The sequence below is a fragment of the Triticum aestivum genome, chromosome 2B (genome assembly GCF_018294505.1).
Source record: "Triticum aestivum cultivar Chinese Spring chromosome 2B, IWGSC CS RefSeq v2.1, whole genome shotgun sequence".
Taxonomy (NCBI): domain Eukaryota; kingdom Viridiplantae; phylum Streptophyta; class Magnoliopsida; order Poales; family Poaceae; genus Triticum; species Triticum aestivum.
The window spans coordinates 352,575,004-352,593,029 of record NC_057798.1 but is presented as its reverse complement, the minus strand read 5'-3'; the positions used below and the strand labels follow the sequence as shown (position 1 = coordinate 352,593,029).

Below are 18,026 nucleotides of genomic sequence, written 5' to 3'. Positions count from 1 at the left end.
TTTTAACTTCTTGTGGGGAAGTCTTTTGACTTCCGGTGCTCTGCTGGTGGGGTTCGTCATCGTCCTTGCTTGGCGCATCGAGCCCCTTGTGTCCGGCGTTGAGTCTGCCGGACTGTTTAAAAACCCAACAATTTCGGTTGGTATGGTTTGCAGGCCTTCCGGAGGTACTGTGGATTTGACATATCCGATATAAATTTTTGTTTAAATTTGATAGCTCGTCGCTGTTGTCCTTAAGAGGCAGTGTTTTATTGTTTGGCCGCGAGCTTTTGAATCCGGCGTTGACCGCCGTGCCCTTTGGGCTTTTTTCTTTATTCCGGCGCTGATCTTTCCTGCGCCGTGATTTTCCATTTCCATCTCTGATCTCGGATGTACTCGGGTCACTGGTGCTGCATCTTGCTAGCCAGCTGTCTTCTCCTGCGCAAAAGCGCGTCATGAGGCTTGTTAGCGCGGCCATTGTTCTTGGCTTCTCTTGGCCGAGGTGTCTGGCGAGCCATTCGTCTCGGACGTTATGTTTAAAAGCTGCTAAGGCTTCCGCGTCCGGACAGTTGACTATTTGGTTCCTTTTGGTAAGGAACCTGTTCCAGAATTTGCGCGCTGACTCTCCAGGCTGTTGGGTTATATGACTCGGATCGTCTGCATCCGCAGGGCGGACATAAGTCCCTTGAAAATTTGCTCTAAACGCGTCCTCAAGCTCTTCCCAACTTCCAACAGTGTTTTTTGGGAGGCTTTTGCGCCAATGCCGAGCTGGCCCTTTGAGCTTGAGGGGTAGGTATTTTATGGCGTGGAGATCATCTCCTCTAGCCATGTGTATGTGTAGTATGTAATCTTCTATCCAGACTCCGGGGTCTGTTGTGCCGTCGTATGCCTCTATGTTTATGGGTTTGAACCCTGCTAGAAATTCATGATCCAGCACCTCATCGGTAAAACATAGCGGGTGTGCGGCGCCCCTGTATTTGGGTGTGCCGCTGTCTTCGAACACTTGTCGTGTTGTGTTACTTCCTGGGGCCCTCTTTTTTGGCCCGTAGATGGACCTAGTTGGGCTGTCCGTTTTCCCAGGATCATAAGTCGGCTTGTGTGCGGCGCCGCTTGTCGCTTTTGGCCTGTCATCTGGCCGTCTATCCGGCCAGGCGACCTCTTTATTTTTTGACTGTGGGGGCTCTATGGCTTCCTCGTCAAATTCTGGCAGCAGCTTGCGCTTCGGGTAGCTCTTTGTTTGATGGCCATTGCCATATTTGTCTGCGGTCTTGAGTACTTTGCTCCACTTCATTCTGAGTATGTCTTCCGCTGTTTTGAGCTTCCGTTTTTCCTTCTTCAAACTTCTTGCAGTGGCGACGAGTCTTTTGTGAAGGTTCTTATGCTCCGGTGTTGTGTCCGGACTGTTGATTGCTCCATGAAGGGGTTGATTATCCGGTTCGTCCTGTTCGGATGGTTGCTTGGTTGTATGTTCGTCGTCCGCTGGTTTGCCCTGCTCTATCGCTGGGTCGTTAGGAATGCTGCTTTGATCGAGGCGGGACTTAGGGCGGCGTTTACGTCACCATTTTGTTTGTTTATCGGCGGGATTATCCTCTGCCGCGTCTCGTTGTTCCTCGTTATAGCTTCCCTTTGGGGTGTCCACCATATATATGTCATGTGACGAGGTGGCCTTCCAGTGCCCTGTAGGCGCTGGTTCTTGATCGTCTCCGGCATCGTCGTCCATACCATTGATGTCTTCGGAGTCGTAGTTTAGCACGTCGATTAGATCGTCGACGGTGGCTACGAAGTGGGTGGTGGGTGGGCTCTGAATTTCTTCATTGTCCGCGTCCCGACCATCCTGGCCGTAGTTCGGCCAGGGCTCTCCGGATAGTGAGAGATGCTTCAGCGAATTTAAGATATCGCCGAAGGGTGAGTGCTGAAAGGTGTCCGCAGCAGTGAATTCCATGATCGGCGCCCAATCGGATTCGACTGGCAGGGGCGCAGGAGGTTCGGAGTCCGGCAGGGGGTCCGGCACCTCGGAGTCATGGGCTTTATGCGGGACAAGGTAAGTGTTCGGCTCCATCGCCGTAGAAGTTGCAGCTCCCGAGGCGGTGTCCAGCCATCCGTCCTCGATCTGAGCGATCGGCTCCGGACTATGGGTCGGAGCGGATTCGTGTGCGGCCTCCAAGGTGCTGTCCGGCGGCAGAGTTAGGTCGTGCCCATCGTGACAGCGCGGCATGCTCGGCTGTGGCTCAGATCCATCGAAGATCAAGTCCCCGCGGATATCGGCCGTGAAGTTTAGGCTTCCAAACCTGATCTGACGGCCAGGGGCGTAGCTTTCGATCTGCTCCAGATGGCCAAGTGAGTTGGCCCGCAGTGCGAAGCCGCCGAATACGAAGATCTGTCCGGGGAGAAAAGTCTCACCCAGGACTGCGTCGTTGTCGATTGAAGAGGCCATCAAGCCTATCGGTGACGACACAGAGGAACTCTCAATGAAAGCACCAATGTCGGTGTCAAAACCGGCGGATCTCGGGTAGGGGGTCCCGAACTGTGCGTCTAGGCGGATGGTAACAGGAGACAAGGGACACGATGTTTTACCCAGGTTCGGGCCCTCTTGATGGAGGTAAAACCCTACGTCCTGCTTGATTGATATTGATATTGTGGATGTTTACAAGAGTGGATCTACCACGAGATCAAGGAGGCTAAACCCTAGAAGCTAGCCTATGGTATGATTGTAATGGTTGTTGTTGTCGTCCTACGGCCTAGAGCCATCCGGTTTATATAGACACCGGAGAGGGCTAGGGTTACATAGAGTCGGTTACAACGGTAGGAGATCTACGTATCCGTATCGCCAAGCTTGCCTTCCACGCCAAGGAAAGTCCCATCCGGACACGGGACGAAGTCTTCAATCTTGTATCTTCATAGTCTTGGAGTCCGGTCGATGATGATAGTCCGGCCGATGATAGTTCGGCTGATGATGGTAGTCCGGCTCTCCGGACACCCCCTAATCCAGGACTCCCTCACTCCTTGTCAGACTCGATGGCAGGAATGGTCTCCTCGATGTCCTCCTCAGAATCAGTCCACCTGTAGCCTTGTTTCTCATTCCACTCGGCCTCTGGAGTGATGCGATCCTCAAAACCGCCAGACACGTCCTCGCCATACAGCTGCAAGATCTTCTTGTCCCGGTGGCGACTCTCCTTCGATGCCACGTGAGTCCTGTACTGCCCCTTAGCTTGCATGCAGAAAAGAGTCTTCATCTTGTCCTTCAGCTTCTTGGCCCACGAGGGCACAAAGGAACTATGGAAAGACCTAGCAGCATGGTCCTCAGCAACATCCTATGCTCCAACCTCCTCCTCATCAACAGCCCTTCTAGCAGCAGACGCCTCAGCACGAGTAGTAGTGTTGGCCCAGTTGGGCTTGACACGAAGATAGATGGGATCATGACGAATCCAGTCTGGAGCAAGGAATTCATCACCAGGGTACATCTTCTCCCAAGTCTTTGAGATCAGGAGAAACAGATATGGTCCATAGATAGGCACCTTGCGGTTGAACACTGCAAACCGAAGCTCACACCACATGGTGTGTGAGACATCAAGTGGCTGAGTCTGAGACACACGAGCCTCCTCGCATAGGAGCATCATATCCACCATATAGGCATGAACCTTGTCATTTTCACCAATGCGAGGGAACAAAGAGTTGCGGAAGATGCGATACATGATATCCAGAAAAGAGTTGAGTACCCACGCCGACTTGCCATTGGGAAGCGCCTTCTCAACATAGAATGGCTGAAGCTTGTCCTTGTTAGCAGACTCAGAATTAGCATGGGGGCGAACACCCACGGGAGTGTCGAGCCCGTCATCAGGAACCTGGAGCAGATCCATGAACTCCTTCCAGGTAGCAGTCAACTTACGGCCATTGGTCATCCAGGTCATCCTCCGCTCCTCATCAGGGTGAAAGTATACTGAGGCAAAGAACTGACAGATAAGCTTAGGGTCATAGTCAAGGTGAAAAGAGATCACATGTTCAATACCAAACTGCTCCACCAAATCCAGAGCTTCTCCAAAGTACTCACGAAACTTGTCCTTCCTCAGGTGATGCATTTCTATCCATTTGACATCCACGTAGGTATTTTGCTTGTTCTTGATGACATCCAGATAAGTGAGTCTGTTGCTTGTTCCAAAACAGTTCACATCCTCTGACAGTAGCACGAGGATTCACATGCGGGTTGAGCTGCCTGAGACGGATGAACTCAGATTGGGGAATCTCGTCCATGCCCTTAGTGGGTTCCTTGTGCTTACTAGCGGATGTCTTGACATGGCGCTTGGGGGCAATGGAGCCCTTTGGTGCTTCACCTGGACTGCGCAGACGCTTGGAGCCAGTGTCACGACTGGGATTGGAATGGCGAGAGCCACCACCTGAGACACAAAACGGAAAACACCCACGACAAGCAAAAAGGATCAATGCAAAGACCACGACAAAGCACAAGAAACACATAGAAAGTATATGTGAATGTTGCCATGAGATAGATTGGACCCACGGTAGTACTGCCGGATGCTGCGGTACTAAAATTTTAGTACCGCTCCAAGTCGCGGTAGTACCGTGTGAGGTCACGGTAGTACCGGGGTGGGAGCGGTAGTAAGATCCTAGTGTCGCAGCGCGTGCGGTAGTACCGCGCTTGACGGGCGATAGTACCGCACATGTGGCGCACTAGTACCTTACCGCGTCAGATCCGAACCAAAGTTTGAATCTGAGAAGAACCGTGAAACCACGGCGGTACTACGGTTGATCAAATCTAGCACAGGACAAAATGACAAGTATAATCCCTACACAATACTACTCTCCTACATCCTACGCTTGCATAGATTTAGCCTAAAAATCTCAAGAACACACAAGTCTCCCCCAAAAACCTAGAGGCAAAGAAAACAACCAAAACGAGAGGGAGTTGGGGAAAGACCTTGGTCCATGGCAAGAGCAGCCGGAGGCGGAGATCCGGCGAAGGACGCCGGCCCCGTTCTTGAGCGAGGGAGAGAGAGAGAGACGAAGTGGGGAAACTGACGAATGGGTATACGGGAGTTAGAACTCCCCCTTCCCGTCCTTATCCCCACGCGTCTGCGAAGACACGGTGGTACCGCACATCATCGCGGTAGTACCGCACCAAAGCGGTAGTACCGCTCTCCCAGGCGGTAGTAAAAAATTACTGCCGCGTGGGGGCGGTAGTACCGTGCTCTCCACACGCGGTAGTACCGTAGCAGGCTGCGGTAGTACCATGAGCTCAAGAAAAAGCAGGTTTCAACACACAAAAGAGGTCTTCGCAAGGAAACTTTTAGCACAACAGACACCACAAGAACACGCACACCCCAAAGGCAAAAAGTCAACAAGAAGCAACCACGCGACACTACCTCTCAAAAGGAGAGGGCGGTGGCCAGAGCCACCTATGTTTGAGTCAGTTGGTATGGCACCGCGAAGAATTATTCTTGGGCCCATGACCAAAACTCGTCTTTGAAGCACAAGTACCATCAAAAAATGGCTAATGTGAAAGAGTTGATCGATTTATGCATAATGGGGGGAGGGAGAGTTCATTTAGAGAACAACACTCCCCCTATGTCCATGCCTACACCTAAACTAGACAACAAGTTGAGTGTGGTGGGAGGTGCAAGGGTTCAAGTCACATTGCTCGAATCAATGATATTTAGCTCATGCCTTAACTCGCAAAATCTTGCTTCATCCAAGGGCTTCGTGAAAATATCTGCAAGGTCATCATGAGTGTTGACATACTTGAGCTCGATCTCCCCTCGCCTAATGTGATCCCGAATGAAGTGATACCGAATCTCAATATGCTTCTTCTTGAAGTGTTGCATCGGGTTGAGAGAAATCTTGATGGCACTTTCATTATCACACCAAAGAGGCACTTTGTCATAAATGACACCGTACTCCTTTAAAGTTTGCCTCATCCATAAGAGTTATGCATAACTACTACCGGCCGCCACATATTCCGCCTCGGTGGATGAGAGAGACACACAACTTTGCTTCTTGGAAGACCAACTCACCAAGGAGCAACCAAGAAATTGGCACCCTCCGGAAGTGGACTTCCTATCCACTTTGTCTCCCGCCCAATCGGAATCCGTATATCCTTCAAGCTTGAAGTTTTCCCCTCTTGGGTACCATAAGCCAAAGTTTGGGGTATGAGCCAAATATCGAAAGATTCGCTTGACCGCCACATAGTGGCTTTCCTTTGGTGCGGCTTGAAACCGTGCACATATTCCCAAACTCAACATGATATCCGGTCTAGATGCACAAAGGTAAAGCAAGGAGCCAATCATGGAGCGATATACCTTTTGATCCACCGCTTTACCATTGGGATCAATGTCAAGTTGGCACTTGGTAGGCATTGGAGTAGAAGCCGGCTTGACATCACTTAGCTTGAATCTTTTTAGATGTCTTGAGTGTATTTGGCTTGGTTGATGAAGGTACCTTCTCTTCTTTGTTTGATGTCAAAACCAAGGAAGAACTTCAACTCTCCCATCGAAGACATCTTGAACTTGGAGGTCATGAGAGCGGCAAATTCCTCATTGAAAGCTTTGTTAGGGGAACCAAAGATAATATCATCAACATATAGTTGGCATACAAACAACTCCCCTTTGACCTTCTTAGGAAAAAGAGTGGGATCGATTTGCCCCACCTCAAATCCACGATCTTGTAACAACTCGGTAAGGTGGTCATACCACGCACGTGGGGCTTGTTTAAGGCCATAGAGTGCCTTATCGAGTTGATACACATGATCCGGGAAGTAGGGATCCTCGAACCCGGGGGGTTGCTTGACATAGACCAACTCATTAAAAGGACCATTAAGAAAAGCATTTTTCACATCCATTTGTTGCAACTTAAAGTTGTGATGGGAAGCATAAGCAATCAACAAACGTATGGATTCAAGGAGAGCAACGGGAGCAAAGGTTTCACCGTAGTTGATACCCTCGACTTGGGAGTAGCCTTGTGCTACCAATCTTGCCTTGTTGCGAATGATGTTCCCATGAGCATCTTGCTTGTTCTTGAATATCCACTTGGTTCCAATGACGTTGTGGTTCCCCGACGGCCTTGGCACCAATCTCCACACCTTGTTGTACTCGAAGTTGTTGAGTTCTTCATGCATGGCATTGAGCCAATTCGGATCTTCGAGCGCCTCATAGACCTTTTGGGGTTCAACACAAGAGACAAACGCTGATGTTCACAATAGTTTGCTAATTGTCTACGAGTGCTTACCCCCTTTCTTAGGCCTTGGCACCAATCTCCACACCTTGTTGTACTCGAAGTTGTTGAGGTCTTCATGCATGGCATTGAGCCAATCCGGATCTTCGAGCACCTCATAGACCTTTTGGGGTTCAACACAAGAGACAAACGCGTGATGTTCACAATAGTTTGCTAATTGTCTACGAGTGCTTACCCCCTTTCTTAGGCTTCCAACCACATTCTCCATGAGATGACCTTTGGTGGTGAGCTTGGAAGCAATCTTCACGGCACGACGCTCTAATTCCTCCTCAGATGTGGAAGGAGGAGGATTAACTTGATTATCTTGAGCGCCGTCTTGAGCTTGTTCAAAATCTTGAGTTTGCTCTTGATCTTGAACTTGCTCGAGGGGAGAACTTGACCTTGGACGTCATTTGGTGGTTCACCACCATCTTGAGGTTGATCTTGTCCTTGGTCTTGTTCACGTGGTTGAGGGCCTTCACTTTGTTCTTTGGAAGCGTGTGGGTCTTGGGAAGGTGAAGGCTCCACTTGAGTGGAGCATTGTCCTTCTCCTTCAGCCACAAGGGGTTCCTCAATGGGTAGAATATGACCAATACCCATTCTTCTTATGGCTTGGGGAGGAATTTCATCACCTACATCACAAGTACCACTTTGCTCCACTCAGGAGCCGTTATTTTCATCAAACTCCACGTTACACATCTCCTCAGTGAGTCCGGTGGACTTGTTGAGAACACGGTAAGCATGAGAGTTTGTAGCATAACCAACAAATATGCCCTCATAAGCTCTAGCCTCAAATTTAGACAAACGAACACCTTTCTTGAGAATGAAACACTTACACCCAAACACCCGGAAGTACTTGAGATTGGGCTTGTTACCGGTGAGTATCTCATAAGGAGTCTTGTTCAAGCCTTTGCGGAGATAGAGCCGATTGGATGCATGACACGCTGTGTTGATGGCTTCGGCCCAAAAGTTGTATGGAGACTTGAACTCCGCCATCATGGTCCTTGCCGCATCCATCAATGTCTGGTTCTTCCTCTCCACGACACCATTTTGTTGAGGGGTATATGGTGCAGCATATTGATGCTTGATCCCCTCATCACTAAGAAACTCATCCAAGGTGTAGTTCTTGAACTCGGTGCCGTTGTCACTTCTTATTGTCAAGATCTTTGCATCATGTTGACGTTGAGCTTCATTTGCAAAGTTGATGACGGTTTGTTGAGTCTCACTCTTCCTCTTGAAGAAGTATACCCAAGTGTATCTTGAATAATCATCCACAATCACCAAGCAATACTTTCTACCTCCAAGACTATCAAAATATGGGGCCCCAAAGAGATCCATGTGAAGGAGCTCCAAGGGTCTCTTCGAGTAGATGATGGTCGTGGGAGGGTGAGCCTTCTCATGAAGCTTTCCTTCAATACAAGCACTGCAAGCACGATCTTTGGCAAAACTAACATTTGTTAGTCCACAGACATGGTCCCCCTTGAGAAGACTTTGCAAAGATCTCATATTGACGTGGGCTAAACGGCGATGCCAAAGATATCCCACGTCAACTTTAGCCATTAGGCATGTCGCGGTCTTAGTGGGTCGCTCCGAAAAGTTTATCACATAGAGACCGTTCTCGACATGCCCAACAAAGGCTACTTTAAGAGTCTTGCTTCACAAGAGGGCCACGGTATCAATGTCAAAGAAAGTGGCAAAACCCATGAGTGCAAGTTGACGAACGGAAAGTAAATTGTATGCAAGGGACTCAACAAGCATGACTTTCTCGATCGTTAGATCATGAGAAATGACAACCTTGCCAAGACCCAATACCTTAGAATGTGAGGCATCACCCCACTCGACATTGGTGGGCATAGATGGAATCTTTTGCACGTCCACCACCAAATCCTTGCTCCCGGTCATATGATTTGTTGCTCCACCATCGAGCAACCATGATCCCCCACCGGAAGCAAACACCTACAAGAGATCAATGCTTGGTTTTAGGTACCCATTTAGTAATGGGTCCTTTGATGTTAGTAACAAGGGTCTTAGGAACCCAAATAGACCATTCAATGTACTCATAAGGAGAACCAACAAATTTAGCATAAACATGCCCATCACTAGCACGGCACAACACATATGACGGGTTAAATTTGCCGGCTTTGTTCGAAGAGATGGTTTTGCCCTTTTTGACATCAACACCCTTCACATTTTCCTTCTTCTCCTTAGGAGCACCCTCTCCCTCTTTCACAAAAGTTTGCTTGAGAGGAGGAGGTCGTTTGGTCTTGTCGTTCTTCTTCTTATTCTTGGATTTGGGAGCAAACCAATTCCCTTCTTGGCCACAACTTCCTTTCAATTGCTCAAAAGGTCGTTGAGGTTCTTCTCACCTTGAATGCATGTCACAAGGCCTTTCTCAAGTTGATCCTTCAACTTGGCATTCTCCTCCACAAGATGCACATACTCACAACACGGGTCAGTAGCATATGCATTATCAATTAATACCATATGAGGAAAGGTGGCCTTTTCCTTGGTTAGCTTAACTTGGAGTTGAGCATGAGACTCCTTGAGGTTAGCGTGAGCACCCTTCAAGACCTTGTGGGCCATGTCAAGTACATCAAACTCCTCCTTGAGTCTAGCATGATCAACCCCAAGTTTAGCCTTCTCGAAAGTTATCACACGAGACACGACAAGAGCATGATCAAGATCTTTCTTTAACTTAGCATGGTCATCGTTGTATGACTCCTCAAGAGTCAAACGATGCCCACGCTCTTCCTCAAGAGCATTAGAGAGATCCGATATCTCATCGGCATAGTCACGACTATGACCTTCCATCTTAGAGATGGTTTCTTCGTGAGCCTCGATCATGTCATTGGCTTCACCAAGTTGTTCCAAGAGAGCAACAAAGTGCTTCTTGGATTTGCCCTTGAGCTTACTCATAAATGACTCAAATTCATTCACATCCTCATTAGACCCCTCATGTTCACCAATGAAACCCTCCAAAGAGGGATTAATAATGATGGTGGTTTTGATGTTGGGGGTTACCTTGTTAGGGGCTTTAGCCATGAGGCACTTGGCGGTGATGTTCTCGTTGGGTGAATCAAATAGAGACACCCGGGGAGTGGTAGCAATGGCAATGGAGGCCATGACCATTGCTTCTCCATTTTCATCATCATCGTCATCCTCATGGTATTCTTCTTGAACCACCAACCCACGAGTAGGAGTCTTCTTGGTGAAGTTGTTCTTGTTGGGGAAGGACTTGGCTTTGTCTTTTCGGATGAACTTGCCACCATTGTCTTCCCGCTTCTCGTAAGGACAATCCGCAACGAAATGGCTCACCTTTGAGAATCTCTCTGGTGACAAAGGTGAAAAGATAGAGATGTAGCCAGTTCATTGTTAGACTCATTAACAATAACAATGATGGGTAAAAAGAGAGGACACCTATAGTCCCCATCTCTGTCTGATTTACCTGAACAAAGGTAAAAGGATCGATATAGTTGACTAGAGGGGGGTGAATAGGCAACTAACAATTTTTAGCTTTTCTTTACCAAATTAAACTTTGCATCAAAGTAGGTTGTCTAGATATGCAACTAGGTGAACAACCTATATGATGCAACAACAACAAGCACACGAGCAAGCAAGGGATACAACACAAGTAAGCTTGCAAAAGTAAAGGCGCGAGATAACCAAGAGTGAAGCCGGTGGAGACGAGGATGTGTTACCGAAGTTCCTTACTTTTGAGGGGAAGTACGTCTCCGTTAGAGCGGTGTGGAGGCACAATGCTCCCCAAGAAGCCACTAGGGCCACCGTATTCTCCTCACGCCCTCACACAATGCGAGATGCCGTGATTCCACTATTGGTGCCCTTGAAGGCGGCGACCGAACCTTTACAAACAAGGTTGGGGCAATCTCCACAACTTAATTGGAGGCTCCCAATGACACCACGAAGCTTCACCACAATGGACTATGGCTCCGAGGTGACCTCAACCGTCTAGGGTGCTCAAACATCCAAAAATAACAAGATCCGGTATGCGGGAGGTGGAAGGAAGGACGAAAAAGAACCAAAAGAGATGGGACGAAAATTAATCGTGGAACGGAGGCTACCAACTGAGACATTACGAGTAGAGATCAAGGCAAAAATTAATGTTGTTTCCTCGTACTACCAACTTATTTGACACTGTGCTACTTCCTTCTCATTTTTTCTTGCATGCATGCGGGTGTATGAATAATCCCGGTTAAAAAAAAGTTGTCTTACAAAACAGTCATCAAACTTTACCATCGTATTCGTAATTGCCCTACTAAAAAAGTCGGTCTTCCTCCGACCCACGCGCTCGATTCCCCTCTCTTTCCCACCAGGCCACGACCATCTCCCCCGTCAGCCTGACCGCCTCCATCCGCCGGCATCACCCGCCTTCGGCCGGGAGCCCTTCTAACATCTGCAGCCTTCTTGTCTAACCGGGGATCTGTTGGTTTCTTGGTAATCCTTACTAGTTCTTGGCCCAACTAATTCCCCTTTATTGCATCCCGTTCCATTTCTTGACTCCACTCCGTGACTTCAAATTGATGTGAGCAGGCCTACCGAGGAGGTTGCGATTCAGGGTCGCTGGATTGTTTGGCGCCGTCCCAGCGTGGTGATGAATACGAGGCCTGTAGTGCTGGTCTGCCTCCTGATCGTGCTCATCATCACGTCGCAGTTCGAGTGGAAGCAGCAGATCGAGGACGCAGCTGACGCGGACCCTGTCACCGCGCGCCGGCGGCAGCAAGTCCTTGCGAAGGAGGACGCCGTCAAGGAGAAGGTGAGCCCGCCAGAAAGATTCTTGCTTGATTAGCTGTAGCTCCCTTTTGTTGTTCTGTAGGCCCACCCAAGATTAGCAGCAAGTTAGGTGTATTCTCTGGCTTGAAGCTACATAAGAGATCAGTTGGCTTATATGGGAGGATCTGAATTAAATTCAGATGCTAAATCAAAGTTGCGGTTAGAGATTAATCAATGTGCGCCGGCTCTGAGTCAATTTCAGTATTTATTGGGCGGAATATTTGATGAGTTCATCAGTATAGTCGTCAATTAGGCTGGTTGTAATGGTAGTATCATAACTAGTATCATGCATGCCAACTAGGCAATTCTGATGAGGTGTCATAAAATTAAATGAAGAAAGAGAGAGTTGAGTATCATATCATGATACCGTATCATAATAAATGCTATGCTATTATGTGTCATGCATGTCAATAAATAAAGTACTACATGATACTAATATATGATACTAAGCATTAGGGAGGTAGTATCATACACTAGTATCATATGCATGATACTAGTATATGATACTCCCCATTACAACCAGCCTTAAGACTTACGAGCAATACATATTGTTTTGATAATAAGCTAAATAACGCAGGCACCTCTTAGTAAGATTCTAAACTGACAAGTGCTGCTGAAACATACTCCCTCCAGTCCTTTTTACTCTGCATATTAGATTTGTGTCAAGTCGAACTTAGCAAAGTTTGACCAAATTTATCTATACCAATATAAAAAGACCCAAAGGGGCAGATCCAACAAATCCCGGCTGTCAAATCAGGTCAATCCAACGACTCAGACTGCTTCAATGGTGAGCGCTCTAACACGTTTAGTGTGCAGTTAATATCATACTAAATATTAACGCCAATGGTAATCACATACTTAATACGCAAATAATATCCTACCTAATATTTACGTGTAATTAATATATTACCTAATATCAACGTGCATTGTACGTACACATTTACTAGTATTAAAAAGTATCAACATCTACGACACTAAATATATATACTATGAAACTACATTTCATAATGAATCTAACAATATGGATTTGGCATTGTGAATGTTGATACTTTTTTCTATAAGCTTGGTCAAAATAGAGATACTTTGACTCCGGACAAAACTTATACGCAGACTAAAAAGGACCGGAGGGAGTATGTAAGAAACCCTCCACAAGCTGTGGCCTTGACACATACATTTGCGAGATTGCATACAATAACATCTGAAACATACATAAGAAACCATCCACACGCCGTTGCCTTGAGACATACAGTGCCGCTGTTTGCATACCTGTTCCTGTAAGGGTTTGCAGGCATAGTTTCTACTCCGTTATGGTTGACACTATTGAAATTTTGGATAATCTCACAAGTCTGTATTGATTTGCAAAGTGTTTGGTGGCAGTAACGAGATAAGTACTGAATATATATCCTGTTTTCATGGGAAACAATTGGTTAAGTAGGTGTGCCTAGGTATATTTAGGTCTATTAGTGAGTTAAAAGGACATTCATCATGATAGGACATGGGAACAATCAGGGAATCATTCATAAAAAAAGAAGCTATGTTGTGTGAAAAGCATCATGAGACCTGCATTTCTGATTTTGGCATCTGTCTCCTCAGAATTTTGATGTTTCACGGAAGTGGTTGTACCACAGAAGCGCTTCAATTCTTGTCCGTGCATCAATGAAATTGTCATAGGCTAATAGTCGAGTTGTGCATCATTGAGTTCAGATTAGGTCCATCGATTAATTCTGAGCTTGTTTCTTAAAACCAGGCCAGGCTGCTATTTGTAGTCACCCTCGAAATTAGGCAGTCCATTTCCTAACTGTTGATAAATGGGATGCAAATTTTCCGCACATTGTTGTATGTGCACTTATTTTGGTTCATTGATGAGCAAGATGTTATGTGATATGATTTTAGAGTGGGGAGAGGGGTTCTTGCACTTGAAGGCCTTTAGTCCCAAACAAGTTGGGGTAGCTAGAGCTGAAACCCATAAGATCTCGCAACCAACTCATGGTTCTGGCACATGGATAACTAGCTTCCTCTTCTGGGTTTCATCTCCATAGGAGTGGCTGAGTTTTGGCGTTGGCTCGCCAAGCCTATCACAACCCTCCTCCTTTATCTGGGCTTGGGATCAGCTATGTTGAGACAACATAGGCGGAGTTACTTGAGCAAGTACTATTTTATTTTTTGCTTAATCCAATGTGTGGATGCCAGTCTGATGAAAGCTGGTTAGTTCATCCATGAGTTAGCTCAATACTCAAACTCTCTATCCTAATTCTTAGGTAGTGATCCTAACTATCGTAAAGAGATATTGTTGCTGCCTCTGTTGGTGCTGCTTGAGCTGACTAACAGCTACGTTGCATGGATACTTGAATACGTATCGGATATGCGATACGGGGATACGCCCGTATCAGGGCAGTATCCTACTGGATACACGCGCTTTCTGAAGTATCCGCGCAACGTAGACTAACAGGACTCGTTACATGATTCTTTTACAATGCACATATGATCATCTTACATTCATGATTGCTTTTGTGGAACCTGTAAGTGCACGAGTGTTCTGGTCAAAATATGTATAGATGCCACTCTGTCTGGATTTGTTTATCTATGGATGTTGCTCTAAATCCATCATTCACTGTCGAACTTAGGATCGAAATGCTCATAATTGTTGTTAGATTTTAAGTTTGATGACTCCATAAGTTAAATTGGTTTTTAGTAACTGTAACTACATAAGTACTTAGTTTCAGGCTTGCTTTCTTGGCAACCAACTGGTAAAAGACCTTACAAGTGTGTGTTCAGCAAGATAGCAAAGATGGTAAGCCGCAAGAACAATCAAGATATTTTTAATGTAAAGAAATGCTTTATTATGTTGAAATCAACAGAAGATCCCACATTTCTAAGAGCTCTGCCAGTGGGACCTGAAACTTTGGCTGTGGCAGCAAAACTGCGGCCCTGCCAAAGGGAACCTGTTACAGGCCAATAATCAATTTAGGGATCCTTTTCCACATAATTAGTTCAAAGTTGTCTTTTGAGAAATTCAAATCTGAACATGTTTTTGGGAGCAAGGCCAGGCTACAATTCGTTGTTGCTTGTTTAACTAGCCTGTTTCAACTTGTTCCAAACTGGATAAGGGCATGCATATTTTCTGCACATAGTAATATCTGCACCTATTCTCTGTGGCTTTGTAAGCATGACTCTGAAATATAGACATAATCACGCATGTATAGCATGTTGGCTCATCTGCACTTCCCGAAAGGTATATACATGAAGATGTTTATATGTGCTGGACAAAGCAAAATCTGCGAGTGAACATATTGGAGCAACTCAAGGAGAGTACATCAGCCTGACCTCCAGAATAACCGCTCTTATGTTGATTTTGGTCAAAAAAGCGGGTCTAGCAGAATCGCCATCCTGCGCTTCATTGCCATAATTTTTGGGGGCTGCTCCAAATCAATCCTGAGAGCCTCCATATTTGGAGGTTTGCGCGTGGTGATATAGCGCTCAGAATCGCCATGGACATTTCAGGATACATGCCCCCTTCCGCCGCTGTCGTTTGGTGCCGCTTCTGCCCCCCTTGCCGCCGCAATTTGGCCCTGCTCACTTCCGGTGAGCCTTTCCCCGACCTCCCATGCTTCGCAGTAGCCCCGCGCCTGCTTCCCGCCGTCCGGCTACGCCTGTGACCTCAAGTTGTTCGATGACTTTCCGGAAGGTAAATTTCCCCAAATTTGCTCAGGGTAGACTAATCTAGCACCTCATTGGTTCGTGTAGATGACAGAGGATTCACAGTTTGTGTAGATGGAACCGATGATAGAGGAGTTCTTTAATGATTCGTTGTCGTCTTCGAGCTCCGAGTCTGCGAGTGAGGTCATGAACACCGTAGGTGATGAGATTGTGTTAATGGCTGCTCAATGGACAGCGGCAATCAGAACAAAGAGAAAGTGTGCGGGGTTGCAGATGAGTCATTTGACATTTCATCCTAATAGAGTCGTCGATCATAATTTGCGCATGTCTAACTACTTTGTGCCTGGTTGTACCTATCCTGCCTACATGATCTATCGACGCTTCCACACATCGCAATGGCTATTTCGTCGAATTGCGGATGACATAGAAGCCAATGAACCGTTCTTCAAGCAACGGAGAAATACTGTGGGTCTGTTAGGTTTTTCTATTGCTAGAAGGTGACCGCGACACTCTGGATGATTGCATATGGCACTCCTGTAGATATGTCAGATGAGTATCTTGGAATGGACAAAGATACAATCATAATGTGCACAAAAGCGTTCGCTGATACCGTGGTTAGGGTTTATGGAGATCAGTATCTGCGAACACCCAACGCCAAGGACATGGTGATGCTTTTAGCGATGAATGAAGCAAGAGGCTGGCCTGGGATGCTTGGGAGTGTTGACTGTATGCATTGGAGGTGGAAGAATTGCCTGCAGCTTGGCAAGGCCAATTCACCTGGCATTGCCAATGCCATGATCCGACAGCTCTTTTGGAAGCGGTTGCCTTCGAGGATTTATGGATTTGGCATTGCTACTTTGGGTTGCCTGGATCTCACAATGACATGAATGCCTTGCAAATATCTCATTTGTTGCCGAGAAAGCCTTTCGCCCCGCTTTATATATAAAGCAACGATCAACCACGCATGCCACCACAACACACGCACGCACCCAAGGCAGGATACATAGCGCTAGGATACATAGGCGCTGAGCGCATCAATACCACCCCTAGCACTACAAGAGCAACCGGGGTCCTCAACCGTGAACATGCCACCGTGAAGAGATGAAGCCGCATACGACGAACCGTGTGCACCAAGGCGGCGCCTTCAGGAAGATTACGACACCAGAGCGCCGCCACCGCCCAACCAAAGGATCAGAGTTTCCCCTGGAGCAACACGATGGGCAATGAGAGCCACAACGACGCCTTCAGGAACGAGCTTCGCTACCGCCAGTCCGTCCAAACATAGATCAGGTTTTCACCTGGCCAACACTCACCACCACCGAAAGCCACACCCTAGCGACCATGCCGCCCACACGGCCATGGCCACCGGGCAGCACCGAGCCACGGGCTGCCCAGGAGCACCGCGGAACCACCACCAGGGCAGCCGCCCCGGCATCCAAAACCTTGACACCACCTCACTCGAGACCCACCGCTACCCAACCAAAGATACGAGCGGAAAGGACTCGCCTTTCGCACCCCTTGCCGGCCCCAGCGATGAAACCCAATAGGCCGGCCAAAACTGGTCTCCATCGACCCATCCTGCGGCACCGGGCACGAGACGAGCTTGGTCCTGCTGCCGGGCGCGAGACTCGGTCTTGCTGCCGAGTGTGAGGCGGGCGATGGACCACAGCCGGGGGAGGGCCAACCCTTCGATGAAGGTAGCGACCAGACAAGGAGGAGGGGGAGGGAGCGATGGTTGAACGGACCGCCTACAAACGAGCTGACGCCGAAAAACAGCAGCCGCCGCAGCCGGCCCGCCTAGCTGCTGTGATGCCGGCACGGCGAATGGAAGCCTCCACACCGAGAGAGCCAAGCCACCTTGCCGCCACCGCCTTCGATCGGAGCAGCAGCCACGCCGAGATGCCGCCCCAACCCGCGCCGCCCGCCGGAAAAACTGTGCCAGATTCGGTCGGCACGCTTTGCCACCACCGCCACCTCCATCGCTGCCGCGGGGCAGAGATCCGGAGCTGCCGATGACCACCACCCAGCAGAGGACCAGCCAGGTCTCCACCCAACCTCCGGGCCAGAGGCCGACCCCCAGGCCGCAGATCGGGCCATAGGCCGACCCACGCGCCGCCTCCAGAGGAAATGGCCCCCGCAGCCGCGGCACTTCGCCGGAGCTTCACCGCGCCGCCGCACAGCGGCTCGCCGCCACCTGAAGAGCCGCCGCCATACCGCCCGGCCCCAAGGCAGCCAAGTCCCGCGCCCGCCCCAAGCCCGCGCCAGAGGGAGCAGGACCCCGCCGCCACCCACGCCGTCCGGGCTTTGCTCGGCGGCGCCTGGGGGCGGCGGCAGGGGAGGGGGGCCGGAAGGAGGAGTGAGGAGGCGGGGCGCTAGGGTTCGCCCCT

The 18,026-nt window shown here is 48.5% G+C and overlaps 1 protein-coding gene across 3 annotated transcripts in view; it reads left to right on the top strand.

Annotated features, from left to right (window-relative positions):
* The first annotated feature begins 11,420 nt into the window (after positions 1-11,420).
* Positions 11,421-18,026, top strand: part of LOC123044915 (uncharacterized) — an 8,734-nt gene continuing 2,128 nt past the window's right edge. For all 3 annotated transcript variants that reach the window (XM_044467800.1, XM_044467798.1, XM_044467799.1), the window contains exons 1-2: positions 11,421-11,646; positions 11,743-11,965. In XM_044467800.1, coding sequence (XP_044323735.1) covers positions 11,804-11,965 — 162 coding nt within the window. In that variant the 5' untranslated portion in view covers positions 11,421-11,646; positions 11,743-11,803. The remainder of the gene's footprint in view (positions 11,647-11,742; positions 11,966-18,026) is intronic.